We start from the raw sequence: 12,672 nt of genomic DNA on the forward strand, positions 1-12,672 counted from the left end.
AGAGCCGGCCCCCCTAGCCGGCCCGGTTTCACAGGGGGCTAGTTCCCCTGTGGTCGTCCCTTCCTCTTCGTCCCCGCCACTGGGTCTTGCCCCTCCTGAGGTGGAACAGGATCCAGACTTCGACAGCTTGTCGCCCGTGCTGTCCCGGGCTCCGGTTGTGGGATGACGGGGGCCTCTTCGTGTGGGTCACTTCCAGCCGTATTCGAAGGTTCCAGCTCGAGGGTTGGCAGATCCCCTCGACTCCGGCCATCCAATGGAGGTGGAGGTCATCGCTCCTGCCCGACGCTCCACCTTCCGACGCAGTGGATCACAGTGGCTTCACCCCCCGAAGGAGGAGGAGTGTAGTAGCCACCAGAAAGATCGCGGGAGGCGCACATGGGCACGGCGCGTCACGGACGGTAGTTGCCGCCAGTAGAGTCCCGTCCACCAGAGGGCACGCGAGAATTCGGACGCGACCTCTGCCGGCGTAACAACAAGAACAACAAAAACAACTCCGGCAGGACAGGCCGTGCGCAGTCAGTCAACATCGGGCATGCCTAGGACACAGTCCCGGTCTACGCTAAGTGAAGTGCGACGTAACGTGAACAGTGTTACTACAACCTGGATTTATGAAATTCGAGAAGAAGCAATGTTTCACAGTGCAAGTAATGTAAAAAATTAGAACATTTTAATTTGTGATTCTATCAGATGAAAAAAAACTTTCTTTTTCTTGCCTGATGTTTGTCTTTCACCCCGGTCAGCCTCGATGGAATACTATTGATTGTTATAACAATGTTCACCCGCCTCATGGATGACTTTATGTTACATTTATGTTAAAAGAATTAAAACATTCTTAAAAATCGTGGAATCCCCAGGATCAGTGTCTTGCCACTATTAATGCTGATAACAGGCAAAGATTGTCAAGATTCTCATTTCCTGGTATGAATGAACTGTCTATATACAATATTAAATTTTTACGTATCCCTCAGTGCAAGAGTCCTACTCGCACCTGGCCAATTTTTAGTTAAATCATATACAAAAATAAAGAGGTATCAAGTTTAAAATTTACTTCAATATGGCCCCTGGGGGTGTAAGCACTTAAGCTTCTGAGTCAGTGCAGTCAAAAGATATGGCTGTTTATGTCAAATATGTGGGTACTGCAACCTCTCTCAGCAGATCCTAAAGGGTGCCCCCTGTTCACCTAGAATCATGAAAGTTGACTAACAGCAAGGTTTCATAATGCAAGTAAAGGAAGAAATGGGAGAATTGTTAATTTGTAATTACATCACATTAAACTATTTTTTGTCATTTGTTGTTTGTCTGTCTATTTGTCCAGCTGTTGAGATCCCTTTTTCTCAGGAATGGAAAGAGGTAACAATTTGAGACCTATATCAAATACTAATGTCTAAAGTCCCTTTGTGGTGTAAAAAATTAAAACTTCTACATAAATAAAATCAAAAGATATGGCCATTTGTGTCACATACTTTGACACTTGCAAATTTACTCATCAAAGGAACTATCAAACAGTCCAGGAAGGAATAACAACAATACTATGGAAGGAATAGTTTACTGATTACCATATAGATGAAATGTTGAGCTGCAGAGAGGCACAACAAAAATACTGCTTTACATTTAAACTTTAAACCAAAAAGCCTCTGGCAGTTGTAGCTGCAGAGTCACTGCCACACTAGCTAAAGACAGTGATCATGTGTGTGTGAAGTGTGCCTGAATGAATGTGTGTGTGTTTTCTACTTCAGAAGAAGATCTTTCGGCCAAAAACTTAAATGTATAGCTATCTTTTCATTGTGCATCTCTGCAACCCAATATCTTCTCTATAAAATAAACTAATTTACATTAATAATTTACTAGTGGCAACTATCAGCATACTCAGTCTCAGTTATAGAGTATCTCCAGTAAATACTTTTGGGTTAAAACAAATTTTAATAATTTGTTGATGGGGATTATCAGTTGTCCATAATATACTCAGTTGCAGTTTAAACAGATACACCTCTCATTTTTAAGTTAACTATAAGGGTGTGACACTGACTTACATAAAATAAATTAAATGAAGAAAACAATAAGCAACAGTGTTTCAATAAAAATTAATAGTTGCACTAATTCAAAACATTTTAAGTAAAGGAACTCATAATGTGCCTGTTGCTTTATTCCACATTGGTTGAAAAAAAATTTCAAGAAACATTTGAATCCACATAATACACACCTGGAAATTGAAATAAGAACACCGTGAATTCATTATCCCAGGAAGGGGAAACTTTATTGACACATTCCTGGGGTCAGATGCATCACACGATCACACTGACAGAACCACAGGCACATAGACACAGGCAACAGAGCATGCACAATGTCGGCACTAGTACAGTGTATATCCACCTTTCGCAGCAATGCAGGCTGCTATTCTCCGATGGAGACGATCGTAGAGATGCTGGATGTAGTCCTGTGGAACGGCTTGCCATGCCATTTCCACCTGGCACCTCAGTTGGACCAGCATTCGTGCTGGACGTGCAGACCGCGTGAGACGACGCTTCATCCAGTCCCAAACATGCTCAATGGGGGACAGATCCGGAGATCTTGCTGGCCAGGGTAGTTGACTTACACCTTCTAGAGCATGTTGGGTGGCACGGGATACATGCGGACGTGCATTGTCCTGTTGGAACAGCAAGTTCCCTTGCCGGTCTAGGAATGGTAGAACGATGGGTTCGATGACGGTTTGGATGTACCGTGCACTATTCAGTGTCCCCTCGACGATCACCAGTGGTGTACGGCCAGTGTAGGAGATCGCTTCCCACACCATGATGCCGGGTGTTGGCCCTGTGTGCCTCGGTCGTATGCAGTCCTGATTGTGGTGCTCACCTGCACGGCGCCAAACACGCATACGACCATCATTGGCACCAAGGCAGAAGCGACTCTCATCGCTGAAGACGACACGTCTCCATTCGTCCCTCCATTCACGCCTGTCACGACACCACTGGAGGCGGGCTGCACGATGTTGGGGCGTGAGCGGAAGATGGCCTAACGGTGTGCGGGACCGTAGCCCAGCTTCATGGAGATGGTTGCGAATGGTCCTCGCCGATACCCCAGGAGCAACAGTGTCCCTAATTTGCTGGGAAGTGGCGGTGCGGTCCCCTACGGCACTGCGTAGGATCCTACGGTCTTGGCGTGCATCCGTGCGTCGCTGCGGTCCGGTCCCAGGTCGACGGGCACGTGCACCTTCCGCCGACCACTGGCGACAACATCGATGTACTGTGGAGACCTCACGCCCCACATGTTGAGCAATTCGGCGGTACGTCCACCCGGCCTCCCGCATGCCCACTATATGCCCTCGCTCAAAGTCCGTCAACTGCACATACGGTTCACGTCCATGCTGTCGCGGCAAGCTACCAGTGTTAAAGACTGCGATGGAGCTCCGTATGCCACGGCAAACTGGCTGACACTGACGGCGGCGGTGCACAAATGCTGCGCAGCTAGCGCCATTCGACGGCCAACACCGCGGTTCCTGGTGTGTCCGCTGTGCCGTGCATGTGATCATTGCTTGTACAGCCCTCTCGCAGTGTCCGGAGCAAGTATGGTGGGTCTGACACATCGGTGTCAATGTGTTCTTTTTTCCATTTCCAGGAGTGTATAAAAATACATGTGCCAATCTAAGTAATGTGCAGATCGTAGCTATCCGCAGGTATATTTGCAGGAAATTTTTGAAGAATCATTGCTATACAAGATTTTTAGTCATCTGGTCAGTTGGGTTATTGAAATAAAACAGAAAACTGGCATGGATCATGTGGTGTGTGTGTATCTATAGATAGAGAGGCTGTTAGCAAGGAACTCCATCTGCATGAGGAGATTTTTCCCTCACTCCTAAGTGTGTGCTGTTTGTCAAACCCACAGAAGAATGTGTATCTCTTAGCAGCCCCAGAAATGATCCTCAACCTCTCAAAATTGCAGTTATCCCCAATGTCACAAGTGTTACCCCTGCACCTTCTTATAATGATACTTTGCTTGTCTTACTGGCACACTTATAGGCAACTAGTAAGGAAGTTATGAAGTATGAATGGAGAAGTGACATTCTTCCCATCAATCTAGTCTTCTCAAATTATGTTGTATCTAGAGTCTAATTTGGAAGTTAGGATTGCTTTTTGTTGTGGTTTTCAGTCCAGAGATAGGTTTGATGCAGCTCTCCATGCTACTCTATCCTGTGCAAGCTTCATCTCAAAGTACCTACTGCAACCTACATCCTTCTGTATCTGCTCAGTGTATTCATCTCTTGGTCTCCCTCTATGATTTCTACCCTACATGCTGCCCTCCAATACTAAACTGATGATCCCTTGATGCCTTAGAACATGTCCTATAGATCAATCCCTTCGTCTAGTCTAGTTGTACCACAAATTTCTATTCTCCCCAATTATATTCAGTACCACCTCATTAGTTACATGATTTACCCATCTAATCTTCATCATTCTTCTGTAGCACCACATTTCGAAAGCTTCTGTTCTTTTCTTGTCCAAACTATTTATTGTCCATGTTTCACTTCCATACAGGGCTACATTCCATACAAATACTTTCAGAAATGACTTCCTGACACTTAAATCTACACTTGACAACAAATTTCTCTTCTTCAGGAATGTTTTCCTTGCCATTGCCAGTCTACATTTTGTATCCTCTGTAGTTTGACCATCATCATTTATTTTGCTCCCCAGATAGTAAAACTCATCTACTTTGTCTCATTTCCTAATCTAATTTCCACAGCATAACTTGATTTAATTCTGTTGCAAATTATTAAGTCTGAACAAAACAGTTTCATTTAAAATGGTATATTTATTTAGGATACAGATTTGGCACTTAACTGAAAAAAATGAACTTCAAGGAGATCCTATATACACAAAACATACTTCATGAAAATACCAAGGAATATGACATTGAACGTTAAAACATTTTTCCTGTTTACAACACTTCCTCCAAAAGGATAAATAAAACAGTCATATGAAAACTAAGAGTTACTGTTTGACTTCCTTCACACCGATGTCTGCACGCAGCAAATTAAATTGAACTCGCTCAAGTGGCTTTGTCAGCAGATCAGCTAACTGGTTTTTTCCATCTATATGTTCTCCCAAAATTTCACCATTCAGAAATCTTTCACGAATATAGAAGTGTCGGACCTCTATGTGTTTTGACAGACGATGATATTCAGGGTTTTTTGCCAATTTTAATGCACCGGCATTGTCAATATAAAGTGTTGGAGGTTGTTCTGGCATTTCAACCAAGTCACGTAGTAAATGACATAACCAAATTAGGCTAATTCTTTGGCTTCTTCACTTGCTGAAATGATTTCTGCTTCGGTTGTAGATGTAGCCACTACCTTCTGCAACTGACTTGTCCATGATATTGCCCCTCCATGGTACTTTGCCACAATACCAGGTGTTGAGCGTCTTGTCTGTTTGTCTCCACAAAATCAGCATCACTGTAAATTCTCAGATTTTCTTCTCTATTATAGCTAATGTCATCATTTAATGTACCTTTCAGATACTGAAATATGCGTTTAACTCAGTTCCAGTCTGAAGCAGTTGGTTTTCTCATAGCTCGAGCAGCTTTATTGACTGCAAAACTTATGTTTGGACAAGCTGCTATTGAGAGATACATAAGACATCCAATTGCCTCGTTATAGGGAACGGAGGACGAAATTGCTTCTGTTTCATTCTGATCATTTTCTTCACATCCAATGGGAGTTGAATTCATGTCAGATTCTATCATTCGAAATCTTTCCAGTATTGCTTTCATGTACTTTTCTTGACTTATCATAATTGCTCCATTTTCATTTTGTTTTATTTTTATGCCAAGAAAACTGTCAATAGTCCCCAATGTTATATCAAATTCACATTGAAAACTGTTCAGAAATGCTGTTATTTCTTCTTCGTCACTGCCAAAAGGTAGGCTGTCATCAACGTAAATAGCTATATAAAATCTTTTTTCATTGCATTTGTGATAAAACAACCAAGGATCTGCAGCACTATTATGAAAACCTTCTTTCTCCATAACTCCCATAAACTGTTTGTTCCTCCAGCGTGGTGCTTGTTTTAGTCCGTAGAGACTCTGTTTCAGGAGACACACCCGATGCATACTATCTTCAAAGCCTCTGGTTGTTCTACGTATACTTCATCTTGAAGTATTCCATTCAAAAATGCTGTCTTCACATCAAATTGTTTCAACACCAGTTTTAATGAAGCAGCTACTGCTAGCAAAACTCTAATGGTGTCATAACGTCCAATAGGACTAAATGTATCTTCATGATCTATTCCTGCTTGCTGAATATATCCTTTAGCAACTAATCGGGCTTTGAAGCAAGTGTTTGCATCAGCTGAAACTTTTCGACATAGAACCCAACTATTTTGTTATACTTTGGCATTCATAGGACATTCAACAAACACCCAAGTATTGTTTCTCTTTAGTGATTCTAGTTCTTCATTGATAGCTTGCATCCAATTTTCTTTCTCATTCAACTGTAATACATCAGAAAAACAGTTTGGATCTTTTTGTTCGCCAGCAGTAACTTTTGAAAACATCAAGAACACACCACTTTCTATCCAGGCTGGTTTTCTTCGTAGTCTTCTGTTCTCCAGTTCATCTACGTTAGAAGATTCTGAAGCTTTGGCTTTCAGGAATTCTGCAGATTTTTTGTTATTGCCATCTGATTCCTGACTGCCTCCAGTCCATTAAAGTTTTCTTCACTTTGACTTCCTCTAGAAGCAGACTGCCAAGGAATGTCTAAGGTAATGTGATCACTGTGGGAGCTACCCCTATCCCTGATTTAAATTTTATATTGAGACTCAAGACAACTTTCCTTTTGGAAGGAACCCAGACCCTAAATCCATCTTTGTCATTGACATACCCAACGAATTGTCCAAAAACAGTCTTGTCATCAAACTTTGAATGGAACTGTTTGCTTATATGAACATAGCAACCTGTGCCAAAAATTCTGAGATGATTAAGTTTTCCCACTGATCAATTGTACCACAGCTCATATGGAAATTTCTCTGGAACTGAAGACCTACCAGTATGATTTAAAATATATACTGCTGTATTGCATGCTTCTGCCCACAGTCCTCTTGGTAGCCTGCTTGTGTTTAGCATTGAACGTGCAGGCTTCAACAATTGTTCTGTTTTCACGTTCAGCCACACCGTTTTGTTCAGGAGTATACAGTGGAGAAATCAGTAATTCTATTCCTTTATCCATGAGTAATTTCTTAATCATGTTGTTGTTAAATTCCTTGCCTCCATCACATTGAAATTGTTTAACAACATGTCCTCTGGTTTGTGCTTCATTTAAAAACTGCTCAAGCATATCGTACACTTCATGTTTGTGCTTAAGAAAGAAAATTCGACAAAATTTACTGAAATTGTCTTTAAAACATACATAATATCGAGCACCTCCAAATGACTTTGTACTCATTGGTCCATTGACATCTGCGTGAATTAATTCACCAGTAATTGTGGAGCGGTTTGTTCGTTGTTTGAATGGTATTCTATGTATCTTTCCTAATGCGCAACCGTCACAAAATTCATCATTACAACCTTCTACACAGATGTTAAGTTTCTTCAAAATGTTCTTGGTGTGTTGCTTATTTTGATGACCTTAATGGTACATTTGCAGTGTTTCAGATGTCGCTAGCCTATATTTACTTGAACACTGTTTTCTGGTCTGACAACATGCATATTCAACACATACAGACCATTTTCCACATAGCCTATCATGATGATGTTGCCACTGGTCTTTTTTTTTTTCTTTTTTTTTTTTTTTTTTAAATCATAACACTTTTATAATCAAATGTTATACTGTAGCCGTTACCTGCAGCTGCTCTGGAAGAGAACAAATGAGTGCCTGCATCAGGCACATACAAAACATGTTCCATTCTGGCCCTATACCATTCATTGTTTCATCTTATTTCGATGTAAACTGTGCCTTTACCAAGTGCATGCATGTTAGTACCTTGTCTTCATAATGAAACCACTTCAGAAACATCAAATTCTCTGTACAAGATGAAGTATTGTTTATACGGGGTGATATGCTTCGTAGCACCACTATCACAATATCATTTATTTACGTCAACATAATTTACAGTAGACGCACCCATGGCACAGCAGGTGGATAACTCACAGTCTGTGCTCAGAGTGACCTGTGTCTCCTTTCTAACCTTCCACAATGTATCCCTATCTTCTCCCTGATAAAGGTGCTAACAGTTCCAAAAGTTAAGCTGGTTTTTCTACTTTTATATATGCTGATTAGCAGTACTTTGAATTTCACTTCCTGAAGATAAGCCTGCCCTCAAATTTTATACTCTTCATTTGATACAAGTAAATATCTTCTGAATGAATGTCGTCACTAACTTGGGAAGTTGACATTTACTGCAATAATGTGACCTAATTCTGAAATTATCATTGCAAATTAAAGCTTGTATTTGTACTAATTCTGTATCTGTGACTGCCAACTGAACTTGAAATTTTAAGGTTGGTTACGACTTTCCTCTCTTGTACTGAAACAGTCATCACTAAAATTAATTTCTATTCAATATGAAAGTAATGGTCACATTTTTTACATTAATTTTAATTGCTAGTAAAGTTGCATTATGTTTTACCTTAGATGCTTTACATAAATCACCATAAGTTTTGTTAAATAAATAGTATTTAACTACTTTCTATTTCTATGCTAACAGCAACGGCACTGGCCAGCAGTAAGAAGGAAATTGCTGAGGCAAAAGGTCGTGAGATTGAAGAACAGGCAAAAGTCATTCAGGCAGAGAAGGAAGAAGCAGAGGAAGTTCTGAAGGCAGCAATGCCAGCACTAGAAGCTGCTCGTCTTGCCTTAGCTGATTTAGATAAATCTGATATCACTGAGATCAGGTAATGGACAAAAAGACTACACAGTTTCAGCTTATAATGAAATTTTGTGTAGTAAAGAATGTCTAAGGTGTAATTATATAACACCTCTCACTGTCCTGCTTGTACAGTGTTCCAGATAAAATAGCTGTCTTAAATAATACTGTGCCCACACTGTATAGCCATTTGATTATGTAAGAACTTCTGTCAGTAAGGAAATATAGTAATTGCTGGAATCTAGTGGTGTAGGATTATGGGTATTGATGCAAATTTTGAACATTATCTAAGCAGGAAACAATGGCAGCAAACAGAACACAATACATAGAGGTAAAAAGCAGAGAAACAGTCTTCTCAAAAATTAACCTGGCATTTCTACCAAGTCTTGCTGTACGAATTTTATTCATTATCTGTAATAAGCAAGACAACTGCTTCCTTAATGTCAATGGAGAAATTGTTGCGATTGGTGCTGTAATTTGATGTGAAATAAAAACTCCACTTCCAAAACCATAAGAAACCCCACCTTTAAATTATAATGAAATGTAACAACAAAATGAGATTCCTTTAGATCGCTGCTTCATACAAATAAATTTATCCTGATAGAAGTTACCAGTATCTCTGTTTCTGTGATTACTCCTTTTGTGGCGGGGTTCGTAGCGACAAACACTTCGCTGTAGAAACGGCTTACGAAGTCACCGCCACACTTTTAATAGCGGGCCGACCGGTCCGCTGGAACAGTGAACAGAAAGATGAAAACCCAAACACTCTGATTAAATAAAAGTCGGTACTTATCTTTATTAACGAAGATACAGAAACACAGTAGTGAACTCCGTGTCTACAGAAATCTGTCTAGTTCGAGTCAGAGCGGCTAAGTCAGCGTCAGCGACAAACAACAACTCTGCTGCGATGAACACACAACCGACTAGCAAGTACACAAATCGGTGGCGAGTATACAACTGAGCGGCGAATCCAGAACTGTCCTGCAGCTCGCGACTCCAGCGCTTAAGAAGCCAGAAGCCAGCGGTGGCGCGCGCAGACTTGCGGCGATTTCCTGTATCGCTGGCGCTGCTTATGCGGACGGCGTCCGGACTTTGATGCTTTTGGCAGCGGGCTCGGTTGGCATTACTGGCTAGGATATAACACTCCTCCCCTCCAAATCACCGCACCATTGTTGAATAATGACGTGGCGAGTGTGACGGTGGGGGAGGGGTCTGGCCGCAGGCGTAGCAGAAGAGACCGGGGCGGAGACTGTCGTCGGTGGCAGTCCCCGGTCCGCACCCCAGCATTGGCCGCGCGGGGCCTCGGGAAACACCGACTGAAAACCGAGGTCAGGGTGCACGCCTGTGACCACGGGCGCAGCTTCTGGTACTGGACGCGACGGGGCGTCGGGACCCACGAAGAGAGGCAGCGTCTCCTGACGCTGCGTCGACGGCTGCTGAGTGGGCGCCGGACAAGGCGCTGCGGTGTCATACTACTTGGGGGTGCCCAAGGAAAGCGGCTGCAGGACAGGCTGCACAGCCACCACTTGGGATGGTGGCCCGGCTGAGGGATCGACGTCCATCTGCTCCGAAGGCGGTGGCGACTGAAGAGGGACCGCAGGCGCCGGAGCGACCACCTGGGGCGCTCCCGGATGAAGCTGCGCGGGAGGCATCAACGGGACGGGCTGTCGGCGTGGTAGCGGCGACGGCTGCTGCTGCTGCCCTGGTGGTGGCAGCAAAGTCGGAAGGCGCGGCTGGAACCCGCCGCGGACCAAATCTGTGGACAAAGAACGAGTGGCAGAATCCGGGCGGCCAGCGCGGCGCAACTTGATCCGATGCCTCCTGTGCGCCCCAGTAGCACCTTGAACAGTATAAAAACCGCGACCCTGGACACTTATCACGGTGCCTCGTTCCCAACGACGGCGACCGTGATAAACTCTGAAAAAAAACGGCGTCGTTGTGCTGAAAACGCGTGCGATGCTCAGAAGCTGCGGGTCGATCCGGGGGGTGCAACAACCGTAGTAGGATGCGATGACAACGGCCGTGGAGAAGCTCCGCAGGCGAAGGGCCGTCGCGTGGCGTGGTCCGGTACGACGACAGGAACGTGATGAGGGCCTGTTGACGAGAGTGCGTAGCACGAAGGCTGTCCATATGATCCTTGAATGTGCGTACAAAACGTTCCGCTGCACCATTTGATTGAGGGTGGAACAGCGGAGTAAGAACATGGCGAATGCCATTGGCAGAACAAAAACTTTCAAATTCAGCAGAGGTAAATTGTGGACCATTGTCAGACACTAAAACTTCTGGAAGACCCTCAATACAAAAAATTGAAGTCAACGCCTGTATAGTTAGTGCAGACGTTGTAGACTGCATGGGCACAACAAACGGAAAATTACTAAATGCATCTATCACGATGAGCCAACGAGAATTCCAATATGGACCAGCGAAATCAATATGTACTCGCTGCCAGGGACCGGCAGGGCGCGCCCACTCAAAATAGCGTTGAGGCGGAGCAGCTTGGTGTTCGGCACACGTCGAACAATCTGTAGACATCTGCGTAATCTGCTTATCAATGCCGATCCATGTACAATGACGGCGGGCAAGCTGCTTGGTGCGGACCACTCCCCAATGACCTTGATGCAACAAGTCGAGGACCTTGGATTGGAGAACTTTGGGAACCACTACACGAAGCTGGTCATTCTCGGTGTGTAACAGCAAAACTCCTTGCGAAACAGACAACAGATGACGTTGCGGATAATAGCGACGAACCACAGGATCCGATATGTCCTTTGCCTTGGACGGCCAACCACATTGAACAAAACATAATAGTAAACTCAGATGAGGATCCGTAGCTGTCTCACGTGCCACCTGACGATAATCAATCGGAAAATCCCGGAGGGATTGATGCTCATCGGCGTCAATCTGATGGCAAGAGTCTTCAGAGGAATCGAAGACATCATCCGCAGCAATCGGCAATCTAGAAAGCACGTCAGCGTTTGCATGCTGAGCTGTAGGGCGATACAGTATCTCATACTGGTATTGTGATAACAAAAGAGCCCAACGTTGTAGTCTCTGAGCTGTCCGCTGAGGAACTGGTTTAGACGGATGAAACAGTGACGTCAGAGGCTTGTGATCCGTTACTAAATAGAATGGTCTACCATAGAGGTAGTGATGGAATTTTGTGACACCGAACACAATAGCCAACGCTTCCTTCTCCAATTGGCTATAAATACACTGAGCTTTGTTTAGCAATTTAGATGCGAACGCAATAGGACGTTCGGTGTTACCGACTCGGTGAGACAACACAGCACCGAGGCCGAAAGAAGAGGCAGCACAAGCTAACACGAGAGGCTTGTTTGGGTCGTAATGGACCAGACAACGATCATTCAATAAAGCCTCTTTAAGCTGCTGAAAGGCTGATTGGCAATCAGCTGACCACACAAACGGAACATTCTTACGGCGGAGACGATGCAACGGTGCAGCAATCTGTGATGCATTAGGTATAAACCTAATATAATATGTCAATTTGCCAAGAACTGCTTGCAATTCATGCAGATTGCGAGGGGCGGGCAAATCACGAATAGCTGCTAAATGTGACTGGGAGGGATGAATGCCTTGAGCATTAATAACATGTCCCAGATACTCCATCTCCGTAAGGAAAAATGAACATTTATCGATGTTGCAACGTAGGCCTGCCTGAGACAACACTGTAAACAAACACTCCAAATTACGGAAATGTTCAGCAGGCGTCCGACCGGAACCAACAATATCGTCTAAATAGTTGCAACACGATGGCACATTAGCCAGAAGTTGTGACAAAAAACGCTGAAAAACAACT

The 12,672-nt window shown here is 43.7% G+C and overlaps 1 protein-coding gene across 1 annotated transcript in view; it reads left to right on the forward strand.

The window, feature by feature from the left end:
* LOC126088335 (dynein axonemal heavy chain 10) overlaps positions 1-12,672 on the forward strand; it is a 1,153,099-nt gene that overhangs the window by 778,254 nt on the left and 362,173 nt on the right. The window contains exon 40 of the mRNA XM_049906469.1: positions 8,697-8,883. Within this exon, the coding sequence (XP_049762426.1) occupies positions 8,697-8,883 (187 nt within the window). The remainder of the gene's footprint in view (positions 1-8,696; positions 8,884-12,672) is intronic.

This window comes from Schistocerca cancellata, chromosome 6, assembly GCF_023864275.1.
Source record: "Schistocerca cancellata isolate TAMUIC-IGC-003103 chromosome 6, iqSchCanc2.1, whole genome shotgun sequence".
Classification (NCBI taxonomy): Eukaryota; Metazoa; Arthropoda; class Insecta; order Orthoptera; family Acrididae; genus Schistocerca; species Schistocerca cancellata.